At 38.7% G+C, this 26,945-nt stretch overlaps 2 protein-coding genes across 5 annotated transcripts in view; one reads left to right on the forward strand and one right to left on the reverse strand.

The window, feature by feature from the left end:
- The window catches only part of LOC111874708, a 37,062-nt gene extending 15,365 nt beyond the window's left edge, over positions 1–21,697 (reverse strand). For all 4 annotated transcript variants that reach the window (XM_023870431.2, XM_023870432.2, XM_023870430.2 and 1 more), the window contains exons 1-7: positions 21,515–21,697; positions 20,948–21,206; positions 20,607–20,769; positions 13,087–13,258; positions 9,429–9,877; positions 5,847–5,919; positions 1,536–1,658 (exon numbers count right to left, since the gene is read on the reverse strand). In XM_023870431.2, the coding sequence (XP_023726199.1) occupies positions 1,536–1,658; positions 5,847–5,919; positions 9,429–9,877; positions 13,087–13,258; positions 20,607–20,769; positions 20,948–21,162 (1,195 nt within the window). In that variant the 5' untranslated portion in view covers positions 21,163–21,206; positions 21,515–21,697. The remainder of the gene's footprint in view (positions 1–1,535; positions 1,659–5,846; positions 5,920–9,428; positions 9,878–13,086; positions 13,259–20,606; positions 20,770–20,947; positions 21,207–21,514) is intronic.
- A 238-nt stretch (positions 21,698–21,935) lies between these two features.
- LOC111874707 (splicing factor 3B subunit 3) overlaps positions 21,936–26,945 on the forward strand; it is a 49,738-nt gene continuing 44,728 nt past the window's right edge. Inside the window, exons 1-2 of the mRNA XM_023870429.2 lie at positions 21,936–22,078; positions 26,065–26,338. Coding sequence (XP_023726197.1) covers positions 26,113–26,338 — 226 coding nt within the window. The 5' untranslated portion in view covers positions 21,936–22,078; positions 26,065–26,112. The remainder of the gene's footprint in view (positions 22,079–26,064; positions 26,339–26,945) is intronic.

A 26,945-nucleotide genomic window follows, 5' to 3' on the forward strand; every position in this document is an offset into this window, starting at 1 on the left:
CTCCTCCAATTAGAAAAAGAAATAACCACGCATGTAGAGTTTAGGGGTGAAATTTGCCACCTGCTGCATGGCTGTCAAACTGGAACTTGGGGTAGCATAAACAGTGCTGCTAAAATTAGGACTTCACCTGTCAAAGTTCAGAATTTCTAAAGAACCTGGTCTCGTGTTACACATTAACTTGACTGATTTACCGATGGGCAGCTGGCTTTGAACTTGACCCAAGCCACCTGCCACATGTCTCAGGGGGAAATCTCCAACTGTGAGACGAAAGTGAGGAATTTCATGGAACCCTAACAATACACAGAACATCAACTGACCATCCCATAAATTGGACAGTTACAACGTATACTTGAATGCCATCTCATATCTACCAAAATATGGCTGATTTGATTTAGTATCTCCCCATCAGGAGATGTCCAACTAAAATTATGAATGTTACGATGAGGGAACATTGTACTTTTAACAGTAAGATTTTTTGATGTGGCAAAGTTTACTACTCTAACTCCATTATTCTTACTAATTTCATGCAAACTCTCTTTCCCAATTGTTGGTTTGAAAATGTCTTCCTTCCCTACTTTGGCATTGAAATCTCCTAACAAAATGTTCATAGGGTACTTCGGGAATTTATGAAATACGTGTTCTAGTTCTTCATAGAACCTGTCCTTTATGTCATCAATTTTATCTTCTGTTGGGGTGTGAACATCGTAATGAGGATATCACACCAGCAACCTTTTAGTATTATATATGATATCCTATCACTAACGAACTTTACCCTCTTAACTGCTGATACAATTCTCTTATGTATGAAAAAACCTGTACCTAATTCATGATTTTCATTCCCCTTTCAATAGAAAAATGTATATTCGCCTGCTGATGCGATGCCCCCTCTGTCCCATCTGACCTCCTGTACTCCTGCTAAATCTAGCTTATATTTTAAGATTTCTTTGGCCACTGGCCTTTACATGCTTCTAACATTCCACGTGCTCAATCTCATATCCATTTTCTTTAGCTTAGGTTGTTTCTCCAAGTAATCCATCCAGGTCTGAGGCTTCTTTTGATCTTTCGTAACAAGCTTACTTTTTATGGTGAGGAGTTGTTAGCTCCATGCCCAACCCCCAAGCTGGAGGACCACCCCTTGTCAGCTGTCCGCGACTTCTTATTCAGTATATTTGCAGTTCTCCTGCATCTGCAACCTGAGGACGTGCCATGCAATGGTGACAAGGGACCCATCTAACATGGACAGTATGTGAACTACCTGACCAAAATCATAATGATTGACTACATTAACATAAATCAACTTATCAAAACACAAACACGTACACACTCTCTCTCTTTCTGTGTACACTGCAGTTTCCTCTATTTCTGTATGTCAGCAGTTGATATGCTTCAGTACAATGCGTCTAGTGCAATAAATGGTGGTTACAGAAAATTCTCATTCATCTCAATTCCCAGATTTTTTTAAAATTCTTGCCTCAACTTGTTCTCTTCCTGAAAAAGTCATTCCTGCACATGCATAGTAGAAATGTGAGACATACTTTTCTGAAGTGCTTCTGACTGCTTTCCATATGGTTTGCACATAGCTGGGCGCACACATGTCTTCATGCGAGACATATTTTTCATAATCTCAGCAAATGCTCGCACAATTTTTTCTTGGCCAACTGGAAAAGAAATCACAAACTGTAAACAAATAAAACACTGAAGTGGTACATATTGCTGTGGCCAGGCTCTGCCACAGCTCGGGTGGCTAGTCACTGTGGCTTCTCTTAAAAGGTTTTGGCTCAAGGATATATGGAGCAGTTATAAAATAACAAGACTGATCTTTTTGCCGACTCCCTGTGGCCTTGATAACAGTGAGGAGGGTGGCATATTAGCCTGTCCTCTCCCCTCCATCAACCCAACAACTTCCAAGGCCAACAGTGGGGTGTCAGCCTTTGTTTGAAGTGGACTGTGTATTTGAGCTCTGTCAGAATTATGTTAAGTGTGGAAGTAGAGCAACATGTCAGTGTGAAATTTCTTGTAAAACTTGGGAAATCCACTACAGAAACATATAGTTTGTTGAGGGAAGTTTATGGTGATGAATGTCTATCTCGTACTCAAGTTTTCAAGTGGTTCAAAAGTTCTAAAGAGGGAAAGGGAGAGAGTGAACATTCAAAAAGTCAGTGAAATTGTTTAAAAAAAATTGTTTGACAGATTTTACATGAACATTTTAACATCAAGAAAGTGTGATCAAAGATTGTGCTGAAAATCCTCACTCCTGAGCAAAAGGAAACTCGAATGAACATTTGTGCTGACAGCCTTCATAACACTGAAAATGATCCAAACTTTTTAGGGAATGTAATAACTTGTGATGAATCATGGTTTTCCTAGTATGACCCGGAAACTAAGCGCCAATCCATGCACTGGAAGAGTCCCAGGTCACCAAGAAAAAAGAAAAAAAAAAAAAGCACAGAAGAGCAGGTCAAATTTCAAACCAATGATGATTGTTTTCTTCCAGTATCCAAGGGGCCATTCACACTGATTGGGTGCCTGAAGGTCAGACCTGAAATGTGGAAGAAGGGCTCGCAGATTCTTCACCATGAGAACATCCTGGCACACAATGCACTGTCTGCCAAAATGTTTCTGGCGAGACACAAGATCCCCATGTTGGAACATCCACCTTACTCATCTGACCTAGCCCCATGTGACTTTTCCTTATTTCCAAAGGACAAGTCTGCATTAAAAGGATCCCGTTTTGAGTCTGTAGATGCAGTGAAGGCAAAGGCAATGGAGGTAATGAAGAAGCTATCAGAAAAGGACCTGCAGCATTGCTTCCAACAGTGGTGAATTCACATGGAGCTGTGTAGGGGTCAGAAAGGGAACCACTTTGAAGGTGATAACATTTCCAGTTTCAACATAGTCCTAGTGGCATCTTCAGTGGATAGATTTACGCTGGGGTAGATCTATCTTTGAGCACTTTGGTTCTTCCAAGTTAATTCTAATTTCACCAACACTCCATGCTCATCTGCCATCAGGGGCAGGTACCACAGGCCCATCTGAGGCTGCATTACCAAGAGACTCAGTCTGACCACACTCTTACAACTACTACTGACATCCAGAACAACTCACACATCTCTCTATTCTGAGTCCACTGACCAGAGGGCAGGTGTTGGATATAGGACATTGGTTCATTATATATATGCAGAGGCTCAGCTGGTTCTCAGGAGAGTGATGGACAGATCTACAGGATATGACATGACCATATGAAATGCAGAGTAACACTTGTATCACAGTAAAACCTGAAAGAAGTATCACTTCGAAAACTTATGCTAAGTCAGATTTAACACTTCAAAGTGTGAAAAGCATGTCAATTCCAGGAAACTAACTGCATCTCCATGACAAACACAGATCATTCAATGCTGTTTATTGTGAAAATCATATGACACAGATATGTACACTGTGATTTAAAGGGATACATATAGTTTTTAAGCTTTGAATCAAACATGTTGTTTGTACTGACTATTGTGTGTAACCATTGCAGTTGAAATGACTACATTGCATTAACCAACAAATCAAACTTTCTGTCCTTTCTCAGGGTTGTGTTATCTGAGGATGTTGTATATCTTTCCACTTCTCACTGTCCATTTCAAAATTATTCAACAGAATATGAACATCACACATCATAGGAAAACACGTGATCGTGTATTATTCAGTACCTATAGTTACAGAAGAGATTGTTACAGGTACAAGTGAAAGAGACCAAAAGAAAATACTGTTCCTTGGTAAAAAGTTTAATAGCATCACTAAAAGGCTGAAAAAAGCTATGCAGGTATCCCCAGTTTTCTTGATTTTGACTTACATAAATCTGGCATGAATGCTGTTATCTAAAAACAAAACAAACAGGTTATTGTAGTGTGCAGACCTGTTACTGGGTAACAACCTCAAAACAAACAACAAAACAATACCCCCTGCTAGGCAACTCATTCTTATTAAGCAAGTATACACAGCTCTTACTGAGTAACATCTTCACAAGCAAACATCTTCCCACGGAAACATTTTGAATACAACAATGAATGGTGTTCTATACGCCATCTGTGCCAACATGTTATAAAGAGGGCAACTGAAGCAAGAGTACAGAGAGTTGTAAGGGAGTCTATGAAGAGAAGACTTAGTCGGTGCAGATGAGAGCCAGCGGACAACAAAGTGAGCACAGAAGCTGAAAAATCTCCACTATTAGGAGCCACTGCCAAGGAACAACTGGTGAAGACACAGCAGGCTGAAAAACTTAGCATGTGGTGTAGTGATCTGTAAAGTGCGGAGATTAGTGTTGGCACTATAATTAAGTGTAGTCACGAGTCTTGTGTTTAAGTGGCCAGTAAATCCAATCTCCAATCCAAAACCTTGTTGATAGCCAGGCACATACATGTGACAATATGTAAATGGGTAAAATGAATGGTATTACAACATTAACATAAAGTACATATGTTTAATGAAAATGTATAGACAGTGTAAAACCATATGAGTAACATAAACAACTCTTGAGTTACATGACCACTTTTGGGAAAAACCAATGCACACAAGTCAGTGAAGTAGTTCTAGTAACAAGCAGTAACTGCCCACTGAAGACATACAGCATAGCTCTAAGTTGTGCTCGTGATGCAACATGGGACACAAGAACATTCACTTCACACTGATTCACACTGATACACTCTGCAGAGTACTGCTGCTCCATAAGAGACACCTTTCTAGTAAGACAGAATATCGTACCTACTACCCTGACCATGTTTAAGGAAATTCTGATCTTTCATGATATGAAATTAATACCTTTTTTTTATTTTGAAAAAATAAATATATATTTATACAAAAAAGGCCTAGGCAATGCCCATCCAGCCCTCTATAGCACAGTCTTATAAACATCTTACTCTATCATAGTGGTTTCCCTGTGATTTTTTAATATATCTCTTAACTCTTCTAGAGTATACTATTAATCTTTTGTATATTTACTTCTTTTTCCTTTTTTAATAAATTTAGGAATTTTCTTTATGAGGTAACAGATGCCTTCCACAACTGTTTTTTTTCTCTAGCCTCAAGAGCTCTGTAACTGACTTCAGCTTTTTGCTGTTCTCAGACAAAATGTCCATCACTATTGCCCTTTGGTCCTCGCTTTACTGTCTCAGAAGATATGTTCCTCCATTTGCAGCCCGTCACCACATTTGCATTCGGCGTGGACACAGTGTTAAATCTTCTCAAGCTTGCTTTAAGACTGGAGTGGCCTGCTCTCATATGGTTTATTGACATGAAGGCATGACGGTTCATTTTTATCTGTTGGAACCACGGAGACGAGCCTTTCCTGTAGCACCTTTCAAAGTAGCTTTCTCCTCTGTCGCGTTTGGTGTTTTGACAGAAACTGTGAAGCTCCTCTCTGCCTTTGTTTTACCACGGGGCTTTAAGATCTGCCACTAGTAATAGCAGTCCCTCGCAATTCCAGTCTTTTTGTTTGGTCTTTAAGCATTTGACTAATGTGTGATGTGTTGTTCTCTGTTACAACATCCTATAATTATACATGAACCATTTGGACTTATTTATTTATTGTTTATTTAAAGATACTTTCAAAAGCTCAAATTGAACAATGATTTGGAGATGTGGAAAGAAGCAGCCATGGCCTAATATGAGGTACTACCCCAGCATCTGCATGGAGGGACTGATGAAAACAATGGAAACCCTTAGGATAGGCAGTCTCTGCCCTTGGATTTAAGCCTGAGACCTCCAAAATACAAAGAAGAAGTGCTACCCACTCAGCTGCTACATTTGGCATATCTGTCAGGTACAGACTTAATGGTAACCACTATTGTCAGGTCCTAAACACCCACCTTCTGAAGCTGGAGGAATCCTCTTATCACTGTCACTGTTAGCCCAGGCACCATTATGCAGAGCTAGAAGGTCCTGAAACATGGAATGTTATCATAAGAATTAACATGCAATCTTCAGGTAGTGAGTAAGCATGTTCCTATAAGATTAAGGTTAGCCATTGTAAAAACAAATGATATACAATCAATCAGTATTTTACATAGTGAAATGTATTTCTTGCTACATGTTTTGGTCCTCATGGGACCACTATCAGGTAGTATTATATGAATACGTTTACGGTCACTGACTTCTAATGTGGATCAACATTTGATGCAGTGCATCATACTCATAATAGAGATTGTGCCTCGAGTTACAATATAAGTATTACCATATGCAGGGGGGTACATGTGACGAAAAAAACTGGTTCTAGATTGGACAGTTGGATTGACTGGCACTTTGATTACAACTCTCTTAATTACAATTAATAGAGTGCCGTCGCTGATTTACACAATTTCAGTTCACCGTTGCACACGCACTAGGATTCTCTGTGTCCACTAGTCGTCTCCTGGCAACAGATCTCAACACAGAAAGTAGAACTTCAAATCACTATGAAGTTCTCTTGCCATTTCTTGTTCAATCACCCTGGAACCTCGGAGCTCATCTACAAACTCTTCTTAGAAGCAAGAGGATTCTCATTATATAGGTGTGCAATGGACAATGCAGAAAACACAGTTCTACTGTTACATAATGCAGATCACACAGAAAACACAAGTCACTTGAGAGCTAAGCACTGTTGGGATGTGATGTCAGTGCATCTGTGTGGAAGTGCGTTTACCAAGCCGTTGCCTAGAAGCGGGTTGCATAACCCCGTCGTTCCACTGTTGCCTGCATGTACTACTGTACTGTACCAGCAGTAATGCCATGTGATTCAGAGACAGCCCAATCTTTTTTTGGAAGAACATGCTTCTCTCATCATGTTTGAAGAGTAAGCCAACAAGAACATGGACACACTGTGTTCCCCTAAAACACGGGGCTCTGTCTGGCCTGCATGGCAGGCCCAGAAAACTGCTCTCTCTGATCATAAACCTACTGCTCTATGGCATGGTGTCACACGCCCCCGAACACTGTACTCTTTTGAGAACTGTCCTGTGTTTAGTGTGCAGTTTCGGTCAACAGTCAACTTAATAATGTTTATAAGGAGACCTATTCTACAGTGTTCATTAGAATAAATACAGACCAGACTAACAAAGGAAGTCTACCTGTTCTCAGTCCAGAAACTCAACTCAAATATTCAGAATCTGTTAACTGAAAGGTATGTTGAAAGACCATATTCTTTTTAACTTGGGTCATCTTTATTTCTAAAAAGAAGTTCATTCTCACATGTGTATAGTTTAGTACATGAATACATATAATACAGATAGAACATTGTCAGTAATTCTAAATTTTAAACTTGCAGTTCCTTGCAAAATGGTATGTACTTGGCACATTTCGGAAAAGCTAGATGTGAAGAGTGTAACAGTATTGGTGTACAGGCCTGCTGCTAGGCAGCAGATTCTTAACAAGCAACAACTCTATAATAACAAGGAACGGAGTTTTCCGTGCAGTTCATGATGAATGTTATAAGCAGGACAAGTGGGAGCTGCAGTCAGTCAGCCTACGAAGAGAAGACTATGAGGTTGGTGCAGGATGGCTGTCAGCCTGGGAGTTAAGTCAGTTGAAGCAGTGAGTGAGCTGTGGGATATTCGCCAGACAGTAAAGACATGCACAGAGGACATTGTTAAGATCCATTGCCAGGAAATGACTAGTGAAGACATAGAAGACTTTATGTGTGCTACAGTTAGAGTATGTAAACCAGGCTGCTATAGTCACTGCAGTTATGAATGAGTGGTTAATAAATCCAATCTCCAATCTGAACCCCATCTGTAGTCACTCATACACGTAACAGTATTTATGAAGGTAAACTGCTAGGATATCACAATTTAATTTAATTTTTACTTTTAACTCTCTTGCTAAATATCACAATAAAACAGCAGTAACTTCCCAACAGTTCTTCATTAAAAATGTAACTGCAAATGTGGATGAAAAATTCCTTCTTATTGCAGTATCTGAAGTTCTCACAGCGGTGGCTATGAAGAGTTCTGTCTTCTGGGATATAGCGCTATGTAGGATCTGAGGTTCTCACAGCAGTGGCTATGAAGAGTTCTGTCTTCTGGGATATAGCGCTGTGTAGGATCTGAGGTTCTCACAGAGTTGGCTATGAAGAGTTCTGTCTTCTGGGATATAGCGCTATGTAGGATACAAGGTTCTCACAGCAGTGGTTATGAAAAGTTATATCTTCTGGGATATAGCGCTATGTAGGATCTGAGGTTCTCACAGCGGTGGTTATGAAGAGTTATATCTTCTGGGATATAGCGCTATGTAGGATCTGAGGTTCTCACAGCGGTGGTTATGAAGAGTTCTGTCTTCTGGGATATAGCACTGTGTAGGATCTGAGGTTCTCACAGCGGTGGCTATGAAGAGTTCTGTCTTCTGGGATATAGCGCTATGTAGGATCTGAGGTTCTCACAGCAGTGGTTATGAAGAGTTATATCTTCTGGGATATACTGCTATGTAGGATCTGAGGTCCTCACAGCACTGGTTATGAAGAGTTATATCTTCTGGGATATAGTGCTATGTAGGATCTGAGGTTCTCACAGCAGTGGTTATGAAGAGATATATCTTCTGGGATATAGCGCTGTGTACTCCACTGAAAGTCATGCAATGTTTCAGAGGAACCTGTCGCCTCCATCTTCAGAGTTGAAAAATAAGCCCAGCAAGATACCCGCATGAAAGCAGGTGGCTTTAAAATTTATTATATTTATTTTTAGTTTATTTAACGATGCTGCCATGGCTAATTTCAGATATCATTTGCCTGGAGGGACTGAAGAAAACCATGAGAAACCTGTCAAGAAGTTAGTATCCCAACAAAGATTCAAACCAGGTCCCTCTTGAATACCAATTAGAAGCTTTACCACTTGCACCAGCTTGCTCAGTGGATTGTTTACCAAGTGACAGCATTCTAGAGGTCGTGCCATGTAGCCTGGTAGAGATATCTCTTCTTCTCCCTGCACTATGCATCATTTTCCCTCTTTGGCTTACTTCTCCTACCCTGAAGATGAAGGCAGTAGTTCCTCTGAAACACCTATCGTACTACAGAATGTCACAATCCAGGAGAATGCAGTCTTAATGCATTCCCTGCCAAGTCCTTGTGCTGGGATTTGACTTGCTCAGTCACATAAGAACTTACATCCGGAAGGGAAGCGAACAAGCAAAATACAATTGACAGTTATCATATGTTTGAACTCTTTTATACTTCAACAAGCTACACATGAAGTACCTCTGCATCTGAGTGACATCTAAAGAAGGAAAACTGCCCTTCAGTGGCATAACGTAAACTTCAACCTGCCAAGTAATGGGACTGACAGTGAATGTGTTATTATTCACCACCTGAGAACCTCAAATCTCAATAATTTACACAACTCACAGTGATATTTGCAATGCTGGATAAGATATACGAAGGAGTGACACAAGGTTAACTTTTCAAGCAATTACTGTAATATAATCACCTTGTTTGCACTTGATAGGCCCTCCAGGTTCTCAAGGTTAGAGCGAAGAAAATCTGTAAGCTTGTGATCAGTTGGTGGTGCTGGGGCAGACTGATCATAGTGCTGCTGCTGCTGCTGCTGCTTTTGCTGTTTGTGTGCAGGCTCACCGACTGCCCGACCAGATTTATCGGACATCTGCTGTGCGCGATTTGGCGTGGACACTGAAGTGGGTGGTTTGTCTGGGGCTAGGCCAGTCAGGTCCACCGGTGCTGTACCAGCACTACCTGCACCATGATGGTGCAAAGATAATCCTTGCTGGGCATGAGGCAGTGGCACATTAAACTCGCTTGTGGGGCCTCCACTGGAGTATGCCCCACCTCGAAGCATCCCACTGGTATCTGGAGCCACTCCCAACTGAGTTGAGCCTGCATTCGAATACATTTGTGTCCCCATCTTCAAGCCTTTTCTTCCTGTTGGCATTCAAATAGATTTTATCAGCTGAAATATTGTGTTCTGTTGAAAGAAAATTAAATATCATCCTCACATAAAAAACCTTAAAATGAAAGGTAAAGCTCTCCCTGTAATAGGTTGTTGAGGCTCCCACATTTTCTAGACAGTCAACTCAAAGATGGTGAGGTGGTCCACATTATGCACCAAGCTGTCCCAATAACAGGCTGTGGAGACTCACAGGGTTGTGAGATGTCAAGGCTAACACATTTTCTAGACAACTGGCTCACAGGTTGTCAGCCTTACATGCTGGCCAGCTGCCCCTTACCACCAAGAAGATTCCTGGTACTCATTTCTGTTAAAGGCTGAGTTGATCCCAGAGCCATAGTGCAGCTGGGAGGATTCGGTCGACTGAAAATCCACTGACCTCATTAGGAATTGAACCTGTGACCTTCTGGCTTGTAGCACAGTGCCTCAACCAACTACACTATTGCATACCCCCCTACATAAGAACATAGAACACCTAAGGCTTCCAACTGTCTTTATTCCGTCATCCTTACAAAGAATGCCATTGTTGTTAGTAGTTAAGGTAGGGCTGCCAGACAGCTGTGAGAGGAATACGTATGCTTCAGTTGGCAGTGCAGTCTTGAGCTTTGCCAAAAACAAATTCCCATTGTTCATTCCATGCTTACTCAGTGAAATCATAATTTAAAGTACAAGAAGGGGTGGACAGGTTATCTGTGGAAACTGTAAGTTAGAGCTGGGAGTTATCTTGAATGCTGCACTCATTTCTTACATCTGAGATCATTACAAATAAAGTGTGGTTACATATTAATAAGAGCAGTATTAGGGTAGGTATTAGTGTATGACAGTGTTTTGTATCTGATGGCCAAATCACTCAATCACCAACTGTTACAGTTGCTCAAGTTATGCTGTAAAGAAATGTGCAGCATCTCTGTTGATAGTGAACTAGATGGTTACTGTTATGGGGCTCGATGCTCTGTTACCATTTTAACACATTGAGGACCGATCGCATGATATCATGCTTTTGGCTTTTAAATGTGGCAGCCTGGTCACATGATATGATTTTAGGACACGTTAGGTTGTAACACACCATACCTTGCTCAGGCGCCACCCAAGTTGCATGCAATGGCGTAATAAAACTCTGGAATGTTTGCTTACTTGTCAGTAACTTGAACTCGCTGTTTTCTTAACCCACTATAAACGAAAATGCTTTGCTGCTCTTCGAGCTGTATGTATCAGCCAGTAGTTAGTGGTGGGGTACGGACAAGGACAAATTCTTCTCCGATGATCTAGCTGACCTGCCTTGTGAGACGCATAGTCATGGTGATTCAGAGAGCGGCAGTGACAGGGCCACAAACAGTAAAAGTGACAGTAGCTCTGACGATAACGCGTGTAATAACATTGCGGGGACAGTAAAAAATCTAAAAAAACCACAAAAATCTAAACCCTGATTGGAAATTGAAATACAAAGCATTTCTGATGAATGTGGTAAAGGCCTGGGCTACAGACCAGATGGTAGCGGCAGAACCAGAGTCAGACACAGACTTAGTGCGACCAGGCCCATCAACTCCCACCCAACGCAGGCCTCATGTGGACCCCCAGGGTGACTCTTGGGTGATATGTGGAAACATACCCTCGTGAAAATTGTGAAGAGTGAACATTCCAAGGGGAAGCAGCCTTCTAGGCGATGCTGTGTCTGTGCAGTTCACAAAAAAAAAGGAGTATGTCTACATTTGCAAGTTCTGTGTAATGCCATTACACAAAGGGGAATGTTTCCCGAAATATCACACCCTCAATCACTTCTAGGAGCATTGGTAAGTGTTCTCCAAAAATTTTAGTTCATAAAATTAATTAGGAGATTTTATATTAATTTTTAAAGTGAACAGTACACAAGTTAGGATAGTTGTATAATAATGGCAGCCCCAAGGTGATTTAAATACTTAAATCTCCAGTCCTTATTGTGTTAAGAAAAACAAAGGTCACATATGTTTACAACAGTCTGTAACTTCATGATATAACCCAGCCTATTTTTGAACTTACACACTTTAACCTTAAATCAATTCTCATTCCGCCAATTCCTCAATATTGATTTACCATCCTATCACCAATGCTGTGCAGTCTTGATACTGACAGTGTTCTTAAATAAATAAATTAAAAAAAAAAAAACTTCAACCATAACAATGGAAGCAACACATTCCCCCCAAAACATCAGTACCTGCCCGTAAAAGTACATAGAGTGGTTACAGCCTTTGACACAGTTTGTTTTTAACAACTTCATGTAGACATGTCAAATGACTCTGCACTACTACTGATTTAGATAATGATGCACCATTCATCACTTACTTACTTTTCATGCACATGTGATTTCTGTATAAAGTTCACAATTTCTACATGACCTTAAAATTGAGCTGTGAATCATAATTTTATTGCATGCTGTGCAGTACACAGTGCTTCAAAAACACAGAAAAATCTCCAAATACAATTAACTGTTCAGCGCACCGTGAAACCTCATTTATTATTTATCTGGTAAATAATAAATTGAATAAATATTAAATGGAGAAAATTTAACAAAACAATTGGCTTGGTCTAAAGAAACTGAATACTAACAGAGAGAAAACATGAAGAGAAGAAACACACTTCAGTTTAGTTATTCACTTACATTGTTATTATTAACATCACTAGCTCATGCTACATAGCATCAAATGATAGGATCATTAATGACAGACTAGTGGGTTGAAAGACGCAAAATATACCAGGGACACTGAAAACACAGTTTCAGCATGACACGATGGTATTAATTTTTATAAAGATGATACACTCTTCCTGCATAAAAGATTCTACATTCAATGACTCAGTATGTGAGCCTGCCTGAAATTCAGAATGGTCAAAATCAGACTTTTGGATATGTTTGCCCTGTTAGGACCTTGTAAGCATTAGGGAGTATACCCTCTAAGCAGATGTGGTGTTTGAATATATTGTAACATGGATGGCCATAGCATTTCTAGGCAACGGTTCAGTAAACAGACTTCCGCGCAGATGCAATGATGTCACACTGCCTAGAGACAGACATCCCTCTTAGAGGAAGAAAAAGTATTAAACAATTGTACTGAATGTGTCAACAGTCACACTCTGGCAAGAAAACAGGCCCTTAGTCTAAGGAAGAAGAATCATAATTTTCTTGTGAAATGCAAAGCAAGCTTATCATCACCTCCAGACTCAGAGATGTAGGTCGGAGCACTGAGATGAAGTGACTTCTGTGACAGTTCAAGCTGATTCTTGTAGTAGCGACAAGCAGGATTAGGACAGTTCTGAACCACTTCTATGATGAACTCTTTCTCCATCCCAAAACATTCCCGGCCAATTGTGTAAGATTCCATTACCTGTAACAAGCCCACAGTGTCATGAATATAAGAATTATATTTTTTTGTAATTCTGAAATATAATTTACAATTCAGAGTACAAAAAGAGTAACATTTGCAGCCTGTTTACCTTAAAAAGATAGAACTTCACAGAAAGCTGCTAATAAAACTTAAATAAAATATCAGTACGCTTAAAGTGAAGAAAACTCAAAGATTCCAACTGAAAATAAATAATTTAAAGACAAAGCAAAAACCATCTTGAATAAAGCTGCATGTATATTTCAGGGATTATGAACAGGTTGGATTCTGAAAGCTTGAGTGCAGCTTCTTCAGGCTTGACAGTCCAAAGGAATGTGCCTGTTGTCACTGTCAATATGTCTCCACAAAAAATCCCCATCTGGATCAGTGGTCATTGGATTTAACACTAGCTTCCCCTGCTTTTAGCATCATCTTTGAAGACACATCATACATTGATTAAGCAATGTTATGGAAGAAAAGTCCTATATGTCTTAAACCAGATCTTCAGTATAACAATTCTTGTTCCCATTGTATGTTAAAAATAGGATATAGTGACACTCTAATGGTGATGTAATGATCTATGTCACTATCCCATGATGACTTACTCTCAAAACTTTATTGGCAGCATGTAATACAGGGCTACTATAAATGATTCATTCGTTTTTAAAACGCTATATTTTCCAAAGTAATATACATACATGTATGATTGATATATATAAAAAGAACCGTAAACTCGCCAAGTTTGTATTATATGCACCAGTTTGCAGCACAAGTTCAGTGCCTTTACAAAATGGCGACAAAGCAAGAAAAGAGTTTTTGTTTGTTGGAATATGCGAGATGTTCGTCTGTTATAGCAGTGCAACGCGCATTCAAAAGAGAGTATGGAAAAGAACCTCCGTGTAAGCAAAGCATTTTGCGCTGGTATCGGCAATTTAAGGACACGCTGGATTGGGCGTGTTGGTGAGGATGACGTAGCTCTGTTCACTTGGCCCCCCAGATCACCTGATCTAACGACTTGTGACTTCTTCCTTCGGGGGTACATTAAGGATCGTGTTTATGTACCCCGACTGTCAAGAACACTAGCAGAGCTGAGGGAACAAATCGATGCTGCAGTGATGACCATTGACAGGATGATGCTACAAAATGTGTGGAACGAGCTCGACTACCGCCTGGACACGTGTCGTGTGACCCAAGGGGAACACATAGAACACTTGTAGAGTCTGAAGAAAACTTGGTGAGTTTACGGTCCTTTTTATATATCAATCATATTTGTATGTGTATTGCTTTGGAAAATATAGTGTTTTAAAAACGAATGAATCATTTATAGTAGCCCTGTATAAGAGAATGTTTAGCCAAGTTAAGAAGTTTGGTTGTTCATAAAACTACTTTCTTTGTATATATCTTAATACATGTTTTTGTTCTTCAGAAAAACCTGTCCTTTATATCGTCAACTCTATCTTCTATTGGTGCATGAACATTCAGAATGATATCACACCAGTGAATGACATCCTATCACTAATTTAGAGATTGAGATTTCTTCTGCCACTGCCCTGAGCGAACCTGCCCTATACATACTTCTAACATTCCAAGGGTTCCATAATATGCTGAGAAGTTCTTGAGTAGCTGCACATTTGGCAGCTTCTCAAAAAGGGCTCAGCTCCATGAGTGAGTAATATAATATATCTATATCCTGAAATTATTTCATTCCTTCATGCTAATGTGAAAGCGGACAGAAGTGTGAAATATAATTCAATTAAAAAGTTCTGGGCAGAACTCACAAAGCCTACTCTCCTGTTGCAGATTTTCTACTAAGATCTTGTGTTGTTAATGCTTTATTTGGCTAAGGTAAATTATAATCAAACAGCAAAACTCAATGTAGCCAGCTGGTCTTTCGTGGAGATGATCACGAGATCAAATCCTAAGAATTTTTAGGCTTGCAACCGTAAACATGTTACAGAGTATTATTATTATTATTATTATTATTATTATTATTATTTAGAAGAACTTGTTATTGAAGTACTAATTATAAATTTGATTTGTTTCATGCTGGGCAGTCACACTAATATTATGAAAAACAACATAGCAGGCCACAAACACCTACAGGACAATATTAAAGAACCCTATTCTCGAGAACGACAAGGGGGCATATATTCGACCCCCATCAAAAGAAATAAGAGGGACGACACGAACCAGCTTGGTTTACAAATTCCAATAGAATCTTATCAAACTAACTATAAATATTTTAATGTATTGGAACAGCTGCTGTAGTTGTAAAGACTTTAGATTTTACACCCAATTGTATATTATTTATATTGTATGTATATATTTTAACTTTTAGAACATGTACTGTAATAGTGGCTTCTAATTGTATTGATGTAAAGGTGTCCCTCTGAAGATGGTCTTGAAGACCGAAACATGTAAGGGCATGAATAATTGAAATAAGAAAAAAAAAATCTTAACCAGTCACACTTTTTCATAATACTAATTATAAGTTAAATTTATCTGACATGATCTCCAAATTTTCTACCCACTGCCACGTTTTTAATTGCTGACTGATATATTGATTACAGAATCTGTATACATGTTTATGATCTATACCTATAGTGAAGTTAACATATCTGGTTCCACTGATTCATTAGTTATCACCAGGGCCTGGATTTTGATGACATGTCATCTTTTTTTCCTTGTATCCTATGCTCTTAAATATATAAATCTCAGATATGAGCTGCTGGTTATAGAAATGTAAATTTTATGGGTAATTTTTAGGTTTAAGGTAATTTTTTTCATTTTGGGGGTAATTTTTGGACTTTTAAGGGTATTTCATGTCATTTTTGCCCATTTTAGTGAATTTTCTTCATATGTTTTCTGAAATGTGAATAACACGGAAGTGAAGTGTTCTTTCTTTTCTCCTTTAGGTCATTTTTCGAATATTTTCAGGTCATCAAAATCCGGGCCCTGCATATTACATTTTTGGGTCATAATTTAGGTCATTTTTCTGGATTTTTTGGTCACTTTATAAGTCATTTTTTAAATATTTTCAGGTCATCAAAATCTGGGCCCTGGCTATCACCATGAAACCAAAGCTACACCTTAGATTTCATACAGCTGCCATTCTGTTTTAGTCTACACAGAAACAGATTAATAAAATTTGCATATTTTCTAAGCCCTATTACTGTATATAATTTCAGGCATTCATGTCACATCTCAGAGATTAGTGCGTTCAATGTTGGTATGAGCCATAATGACGTAACACTTATGCCAAATTTTGTGGAAATTGGTAAACTGGTTAAAAATTTGAAATGACAGCACATATAAAATGACCACATAAGCCTACTTTCAATTCTTCAATAAAGAAAGTAGATTAAAGACATTAAAACTGTAAGTGGCATGAAGTTACACAAGGATGGAGGGTGGACGAACAGTTAAAAGAATATATGACTGGCAGCCACACACTATAAGAAAGAGAGACTGACTTAAGATCAGATGGAAAGATGACATAAGGGAAGATTTAAAAGATTTAGTAATTTATAACTGGACAACTCGCACACAGGACAGAAGTAGCTGGAAGGAAATTGTTGAGCAGGCCAAAGCGTTCAAGAAATGAGGCTGTCGATCCTTATGATGAAGAAGAAGAAGACGGCATGAAGTTACAGTCACAACAAAATTTTGTATGACAATTTCTATGACTTCTCTTGCACTTAGCATTTATACTGTTCACTAAATCAGAAAGAACAGTCTTGCATTTGAGCCACTACTTTATTTTTTACAACTTGGAAAACTTAAAAAAAAATACGTTTTTTGCGACTGTGGCTCATACCACTTGATACAATGACACATCTAATGTAACAATGGTAAACCCACTGCATATGGAGAGATGCCCAAATGAAATGTAGTACATGCTGCCGCTGATTCAAATATGGGGAGTTAGCATGTTCAGGAACGATGTTGTAAAAGATAGGGGGAACCAGTGGAATATCTCTATCAAAAATCAAGCAGTTTTGTCATACCACTGAAAAGGTAATCATACAAAAACATGTAACAGTAAAGCCAAAAGAGCATACTGAGAGACCAAGATGCAGATTTAGGGACAGAGAGAAGAGAAACAGACTGAGGGAAAGTAAAAATATATTTTTGTTATACTTTTGCATCACATCACAGGGTATTCTGCCAATGAACCAGAGACAAACCTTGTCCCTAATGCCCATAATTTTATCAGTTTCATGCAAAATACATTTTAAATTAAATTCAGTGCTATGCTAGTATCTTCCTCAAGATGTGTGTGGCTGACCTTCCTCTTCAATGCTGCACTGGAGTGTTTATCAAGGTATCCTGTAAGCACTTCTGGAGTAGTCCTGACAGGTATCCAGTTGCACCTACTGGTATCACCTTCTGACGTGTGCTGCGCTTCAACCCATAGATCTGTTTATTTCAGTATCGTATAACCTTCACTACATTTGTATGAGATGGTACACAAACACCAACAAGCAAAAGTGTTCCTTTTCTGTCTTGAAGTATGATGTTTGGATCTGCATGCTGGTTCTGGAGTGCAGTGATTGGATAATATCCTGACCTGTTTGATCTGGTTTTTCTCCTTTCCATTTTCACACCAACTTATTTACAAATACTGAAGTGTAACGGTATGCATACCCTATCCTGATGTTCTTTAGCTACTGCTCAACATTCTGCTGTTAAGTGTTATTACTCTGTTGCTGCTGTTTTTCTTATTATATTAAAATACAAAGAAGACAGTGCCGATGATAATGATGATGGACATAGAATTTCTACACACAGCTTCTTTCCTTATTATGAGCTTACTTCACTAGATAAAATATTTCTTCGCATTTTATTTGCCAAGATTTTTCTCAATGAACTAAACAGTATGACACAATAAAAATACTGTTTACTTTCTGAATGATAACAGATTTGGATATAATTTGATAGACCAATTTTATTAATCTGTATCATCTCTAAATATTTTCCATAAAAATACATCAGACATTTTTACTGTGATTATGATTATCATTTGAAAATATTTTCAATCTGGTACATATTTTGCAAGGTATATGTAATTTTCTGAAAATTTTTGCCATATTTTGGTAAACATTTATTTGAGAAACCATAACAAAAAGTGTCTCCCTCCTTTCTTACCACAGTCTCTCTTCTCTGTTTTATTTCCAGCTGTTTCCTCTTCTTGACATCTTACCTGAATCACCACACAGGTCTCCAGCCTTACATCTTAATTCTAATGCCCTTCTCAGTATATTTGTTCTATCTATTGTTTTTACATGGCCAAACATTTGTAATCATTTCTCTTCTAACACTTTTAAGATTTTTCAGTTCCAACTTCCATAAAAATTTCATTCCTAATTCTATCCCTTTTTGTTGTTTCCCCTCAATACTTCTTAAAAATGTCACATTCAGTGCTTGGATTTTGCTTTTGCTTCTCTTTATAAGTGTATATGTTTCAGTCTTGTACATTTGTGTTGGCTTGACAGAAATACATTTTATTACTAAGGTATGAAGTTATGCCACATCGCTGTTTAGGACTGACATTTGCCTTGAAGGTCTATGATAATCTTAACATTTATGTTTCTAAACCCCTCAAAACTAAGATTATTTTAAGGAAGTCTTCTTTTGACTCACTGTCTTATAATAACATATATTGTTTATAAACAGCAGACTTCAACTGTAAACAGCTGGCAGAATAATAATGTCTACATCACACATAGCAGTACCTAGAAATAAACAAGTCAAGTTCACTGAGACACTATGAAGATAGCACAGAAATTATTAAATATAGAAACAAACTCTAGATACTGAGGCATAAGGCCGCGCCATACCTCAAGCGGTTAGTCGCTGGCTTCCCACCACGGCGGCCCGGGTTTGATCCCGGGTCTGGTCAAGTGGGATTTGTGGTGGACAAAGTAGCGCTGGGGCAGGTTTTCTCTGAGTACTTCAGTTTCTCCTGCCAATCTTCATTCCACCAACTGCTCCACAATCACCCTCACCTATCATCTGGGGCTGGTACAATAGGCCACAAGTGCCCGCAGTACAAGGGACTTAGTCCCACCCCACTAGCAATAAAAAAAAATACTGAGGCATATCTGTTATAGATAGGTACAGATGATTCGTAGACTGCAAAAGAATGTTCAGCATTCTGAGTTTTACCTATTAAGACATAAGCAATCTGATTTCAGCAACCTGCAACAAATCAGAAATACAATTCCTTGCCCAGCACATGTTTACCCTCCTTGTCAGTATCATAGTACATAGTACTTAAAACTCAATTTACTTGCCCACCATCCATACTGGTAAGAGTATGGAGTCAATTTCAAAATATTTAATGGTGTCCTCTGCTGGTCCAAAGCAAGAAATTTCAAACTGAACAGTTACACGTTTATACACATTAGACTTGAGAAACCTAGGAGGGTATTTTTGGTTTGGCCTTTCCTGCATGAAAACTAAGGTTATTAAAACCATACATCCTGTTACCGAATCCTTGCAGAAGTATGAATATTAAGAGTGTACAAGAGTATTAACTAATTACATGGAGGAGTCCTTATTGGGAAAACAATACTGACTCACCAAATCACGAAATTCCACCATTTACAGAACCCAAGGATTGAAGACATGTTTACAAGAACCCACCACTGGACCCTTTCTTGAAAATGGATGAATCCAGGTCACTCTCTCCCACCCTATTTTAAGATCCATTCTAATATTATCCTCCTGCCTATGCATATGTTTTCCAAGTGAATCTTTCCCTTCATATTATGTTAGCAAAGTCTGTATGCATTGCTTATCTTATCATGCATATCATGCTGAAAAAAAAAACTAATACATCAACAATTATTTAACATGTTAAAAATAAAATATCTATGATCATTGAAACTATACTAATCTATTTTTGATATTGAGTAAAAAGTAAAGTAAAGGCATCCATGTAACAGGCCGTGGAGGCCCATAGGGATGTGAGATATTGAGGTTCCCACATTTTGTAGACATTCAGCTCATATATGGTGGCAAGGTTGTCAGCCCTACATGCCGACCGCCCTTTACCCCCAGGAATATTCCAAGAATATTCCTGATACTCATTTCTGTTAGAGGCTGAGTCGACCCCAGGGCCAGTGTGTGGCCGGAAGGATTCTGTAAATAGGAAACATCTACTGACCTCATTGGGACTTGAACCTGCAACCTTCCGGCTTGTAGCATAGTGCCTCAACCAACTATGCTACCATGTGCCCCTAATTTTGATATTAGTAGTATTATCTGAGAAAGTAATTTTATGTGCAGTGAGAGATATTTTTCAGTTATGATGAAATGAAGTATCAGTACAGAAATAGCAACTTACTGCCCGGATGGTGCCCTCCAGTCCCAGATGAAGGCCATGTGGTCCATTCATATGCTTTAACATGACAGCATTAGCAAAATGCTCATATGGAAGGATTATCTTTCCATTTTCCCTTAAAATAAGTCTTCCTTGGCCATCTAGTGCAACCCTCGAGGCCATCATTCTGGAGGGGGAAAAAAATATACATATTTCTAGCAATATTTATAAAAACTTACAAGTTTCAGTACCCTCATTTTACTTATGATTCTTATGATATGGAAACATACTCTGCATCTAGTGCAGCTCAGTTAATAATGCACTAAAGTGATAATTATAATGGTCAACTTTCTCTTAGAACTTACTGTAGATATGCAGCACTAGGGAGCATGGAAGTTTCTTTCAACTCAGTAAAGCACTGTAAAAGCTCAACTGAAGGATTCCATCCTTTATTTTGTAGATATAATTGTAGCAACATATATAGCTTCTCTGTAACATAACCAGTTCCAGGGAATGGTGGACCCATTTCTGTTTGAATTCCTTTTGCAACGATATTCTTCATTGTTTCCGTAAGATCCATTGTAGTTGTGTTAACTGATTTGCAAAGTATCAGAAGTACTGTTTCTGTAACAAGAGTATAGGTCTAAATACCATATTTCACTATCAACATGAACAATTTTGTTGGTCACTATAGGAAAGGTGTGGGAATCACGAAAGATTCATCCCAAATTATGACCTTCCACTTAACATGTATTGTTTAGAATAACCTACTTTGGTATGAAGAGTATCTTAATACATACGGCCACTGGACACTATGATGCATTAATGATTTTAAGTTGTTCTGTGTACGAAATAAAGCTTCGCCTGACAATAGACAGTCTACAGCTGCCTATTCCCATCCCCTTGATAGGCAACTGGTTTTGAAGACTTACCACAGTTCAGGCAAGAATATTTACATAAGATGATAACCACTGTATTAGGATGACCAGTTGCGTCTTGTTACCATGGCAACAGGTGAATTGTCTTCGGAAATGGAGCGTAAAGATGTCTTTTGAACTGTTCCCTCTCCGTATAAGGAACAGCTGATTGATATATCGAATGCCCTACTTACTTGATTCTATTCGATACTTTGGGCGCAGGCGCGGCTCTATCGATTATGAAAGCGTCACTTCCTCAATGCGTGTGCTGGGCTGGACTGGAAGTCGATAGAGTGAACCAATAGAAATGAGCGTATCATTTGCACACCCAATAAAATACTTGCCGCGAATTTTCTTGCTTGAAATAATTGGACGTGAGTTTTGTGGCATTTAGCTGTAAACCAATGATATTGTAGTGTGAAGAGAAAAGGAAGAAGTACAGTTACATCCGCTTGAACTCGAGGCTATGTGTTTCCGCCCAATTGTAATGTTTGTTGATGAGGAAGGAATATGTGTTGGGTTGGAAATGGAGGATAATCCAGTTTAATCTAGGGTGGAATTCTGTACATTTTAGGTTTTGTAAGTACGAAACAACTGTGAAATTAACTAGTAGCATTTGTGAGATGTATTAGTATATTTTACCTGCTTCCCAATATATGAGCAATTTGTGAGATGTATTTGTATATTTTACCTGCTTCCCAATATATGAGCAATATTTATACACGACTGAATACGCAAGGTTTTTTTTTTTTTATTATTTCTTAACTCTATTTTTTTATATTACAGTGTCTGGTGTATTCTGATTGCACAAGTTGCTTAAAATATTGAAATTTCTCTTGGAACTTAGAACACTTTGTGTGTGAAGCTAGATGCGTCCGAGTGGCGTCTAGTAACTGAATTCAATTTAGTTTGATTTCCAAATTTTACTGCTCGATGAGCGGTAAAGGAAATCTTCGAATTCTTTACCGTGATATTTCGACATATGTATATCATTGGTTATGGAACTATTCAGACCAGTGAGGTTGCGTCGTCTTAACCAAACCCCAAAGACGCACATGACAGCGTAAGGCGTATCGTTTAACGCTTGACTGAAGTTACGTGTTGCAGTTGCTATTCAAATGAGATAATATGAAGAGCATTAAAAATTAATGAAGTATAGTTACGATTCATGTGTTATACACAATACTAAGAGGTCACTGGTGTGATATCGTCGTTCTGAATGTTCATGCCCCAACGGAAGATAAAATTAGTGATATAAAGGATAGTTCCACGAAGTACTAGTACTTGTATTTGATAAATTCCCGAAGTACCATATGTAAATTTTGTTGGGAGATTTCAGTGACAAAGTAGTCAAGGAAGACATTTTCAAACCAATGATTTGGAATGAGCGTTGGCACAAAATTAGTAATGATAACGGAGTTAAGAGTAGTAAACTTCGCCACATCAAAAAATCTTACTGTCAAAAGTACAGTGTTCCCACATCGTAACACTAAAATGTATTTGGACAATCTCCTGATGAGAAGACCCATTGTCATAATGACCATATTTTGATATATAGGAGACGGCATTCAAGTATACTTCGATTATTCAGGACAGCAGATTGTGATACTGACCACTACCTGGTGGTGGCAAAGGTTAGGGAAAGACTGAGTTAACAAACAGTGCACAGAGTTCATATGGGGTATTTCAGTCTCAAGAAATTAAACAAGTATCGTGTTGAAATCTCAAATAGGTTAGCAGCTTTGGAAAACTTAAAGACACTGAGGTGGATATTAATATAGTGTGAGAAACTCTTAGAATATAACAATTTCTGCCAAAGAGAGTCTAGGTTATTATGAACTGAAGAAGCATAACCATGGTTCGATGAAGGATGCTCAATATTATTAGACCAAAGAAAACGAGCCAAATTTCAGTGGTTACAGGATCAAAGCGAAATAAATGGAGATAATCTGAACAATGTAAGATTTGAAACCAGCAGGCATTTCAGGAATAGAAAGAGGGAATATCTGAAAGACAAAATTGATCAGCTTGCAATGAACTGTAAAAGCAAGAACATTAGAGAGTAACCTAATTCTCTCTGATAGTTTCTCACACACTATTAATGTCCACCCCAATGTCTTTAAGTTTTCCAAAGCTGCAAACCTATTTGAGATTTCAACACAATACTGCTCTTTACCCTCTACCTTGTTTAATTTCCTGAGACTGAACTACCCCATATGAACTCTGTGCACTGTTTGTTTACTCAGTCTTTCCCTAACCTTTGCCACCACCAGGTAGTGGTCAGTATCACGATCTGCTGCCCTGAATAATCGAAGTATGAATGCCGTCTCGTATATATCAAAATATAGTCGATATGACAATGTGTCTTCCCATCAGGAGATGTTTGGGTTTACAGTCCATCATGGCAGACAGTGTAGATTTGGAAGTGAATGATGATCCAGTTATTACTACGGAAATAATGAAACGCTTGGAATTACAATGTCAACGCAGGATTAAAGTTGGAAGTGAGTAAGATCACAATGGAATTGGAATCTGCCTTAAAAATTATAGAAATTTTTAAGGAAGAGCTGGGCATTGCAGACACGTCTAGTGCTAATAAAAGTGTCATACAAAATAATGGAAATGGATCCCAAATATCTCCAAGTGAAAAAACTGGACCCAAATACAAACAAATCAACAAAAGAAGGTAACAGATAAGTTAAAAGACCATGAGGAAACATATGTAAGAGCAAGTAATCATTTTGAAATTTTATCTGACATCAGTGGGGTTATTAAATCAACTGAAGCAATGAAGGCAGAGATTCTCACACCAAGTAAAACTGTACGAAATAATATGGACAAAAGTAAAATTCAAGCAAGTGTTAGTAAATACAAGTATGATGCAAATGGACAGAAGATTAATAACATTTCAGTGATAATAAATGATTTAATAACAAAATTCTAAACAGTGACATCTTACATTCATATGACAGTGATAAAACTGTTGAAACTAATACATAGAATAAGAAAGAAACTCCTAAGGAGGAAATTACTGATTCAGCGGCAGATACTTCAAAGAACCTTCAGTGATCTTTGTGCTTCCCCATTTTTGTTTGATCCTTTATCAATCCTACACTTAGACTGAAATGTAGGACTTCATTTATGGGGGCATCATACTACTAGTTGGTGCAATAAAGAATTGGCCCAGATGACAGAATCTTAAATAAGCTGTGGCCCCCACAATCACATAGGATGTGTGTGGCTGATTATTATTATTATTGCTAGTGGGATGGGACTAATTCCCTTGTACTGCGTCCACTTCTGGCATATTGTACCAGCCCCAGATGATAGGAGAGGGTGATTGTGGAGCAGTTGGTGGAATGAAGATTGGCAGGGGAAGCCGAAGTACTCTGAGAAAACCTGTCTCAGTGCCACTTTATCCACCACAAATCCCACCACCAGACCCAAGATTGAACCCAGGAAGCCAGTGACTAACCTCTTGAGCTATGGCATGGTGGCTGATTCTTCCTCTAGGCACAGTTCACAAGTGGGGTCATCTGTCAATCCCAGTTTAAAAAGGTTTCCCTTTAGGTGACAGTGTCCTGTAAACAGTCATACCATCCATCTTAAATGGTCTCTGCCTAATTTTAACATATCCTTAATTCTTCTGGAAGAGAGCCCAAGTGTAAGTTTGCTTGTTTGAGTCCAGTTACGGATTCCCAATAGCTTTTGTGATTTATGTTTGTCCAGTCCCTGACCGCTTTCTTGGCAACTCCAGCTGAGATACTGCAAGCTGGTTCAGGTCCCGTGAACAGATGTTCAAATAAGTTTTAAAATCATGTGGTGATTGTAACTAGTATGGATTTAAAGCTGCCTCCTTGATTATGTAGTATTTGAAATAAGTGAAAAATGTTATGCTATTTGAGATATATGTGCAATAACATGAACTTATTTTAGACATTTTACAGCATTGCTTGTTTGTAGATGTCATGTGTTTCCATTTACAAGCATTTTGAGTGGTTGCTTTTTTTGTATTCAGTTTATTTTGGAGAGAGACTATACCTTGTAATGAATAAGTTTGATGGAATATGGGGGGGGGGTTAAGCCCCAGGAATCGTCTGGATGATGGTGTTCGATAGTTTTCCTGTTTCAGGCCCCTCTGGCCTGTCAGCCATCCCAAATCGGTTGTCACTGGTGAAGCGGGGCAGCAGGACATTTGTAGGGAATGTATGAAAGACTGCTAATGGTAGAAATGTGGCAGCTTGCGGATGTGCAGGGTGTCTGTCCACAGATTTTTTTCATGGCTTCATTGTAGTAACTGTGTGTCTTCAGGTGCACATGCAAGTATAGTGCTGAGGATTATAACATTAAAAGGGTTGATAGGCTTCAAGTGGCCGATTCCATTTGATATGTAAGAAACAGGGATAGGTCAGTCTTGTAAAGAGTTCTGTGATGTAGGATATGGGTATAGGGAAAAAAGTTTGTGGCTACAATTGTAAAGATATTTAATGGTATTTCACTTCGTTTTATATATTCTTGTGATGTTTGTTGAGTTGCTTCATGTTGTTGCAATCTTTATGTTTTAGGTGATGTATTGCAGGAATTAAGTGTTCCACGTCTGCGTTGAATGCAAGATGCATCTGTACAACTTAACCTTGCAGCGTGCCACAGGCATCACGCATGCTGTCCATGGCAATTTCAGTGGCAGTAAGATGCAGGAGATACTAGTATCGAGGGGGAAGTCTCTTGAATTATTGCGTCCGGATCCCAACACTGGGAAAGTACATACTCTCTTGACTGTTGAAGTTTTTGGAATAGTGCGATCCTTAATGGCTTTTCGATTGACAGGAGGAACAAAAGGTAAGGGTCTTGTGATGTATTTGCATACTCTTTTGATGTTCCAACTTGTATTGCAGAGTGGAACTCCCATTTAAGGTTTCATTCAGGAGCAGTAGCGCTGAAGGCATGAAACTGGGGAGATTCCTGTTGTCCCCAAGTTAACATAAAATTTTCTCCATTCTGAATCAAATACTAGAGAAAGACCTGATGTAGAATGAATGTATAGTTCATTCTTTTTCTTGCCACTAGATAGGACTGCATGGTCACCTTCATGTCCTGACACCTTTCCTTGCAGGAAAGATTGCCTAGAACCCATTGGATAAGAGGCTGGGTGAGCCCCAGAGCTGGTTTGGATGCAGTGAAGAGGGATCTCTCTCTGCCTTTTGTGAATTTGTCATTTTTCCTCCACAAGGCAGGCATGAAGGCTGGACTTTAGGTCTGAAGAGATACTGTGATAACTGATAACAGGTTCTGCATAGAGGTTGACAGTCTGCATATTCATTATTAAATTTGGGTCTTCACATGTGTACCCAGGAATTTCGAACTTGAACTCATATACAGGGTGTCCCAGGAGGAATGGACCAAACTTCGGGAGGGTGTTCCTTATGTTAAAGTATGCCAATATAAC

The sequence above is a fragment of the Cryptotermes secundus genome, unplaced genomic scaffold (genome assembly GCF_002891405.2).
Source record: "Cryptotermes secundus unplaced genomic scaffold, Csec_1.0 scaffold313, whole genome shotgun sequence".
NCBI classification, from domain to species: Eukaryota; Metazoa; Arthropoda; class Insecta; order Blattodea; family Kalotermitidae; genus Cryptotermes; species Cryptotermes secundus.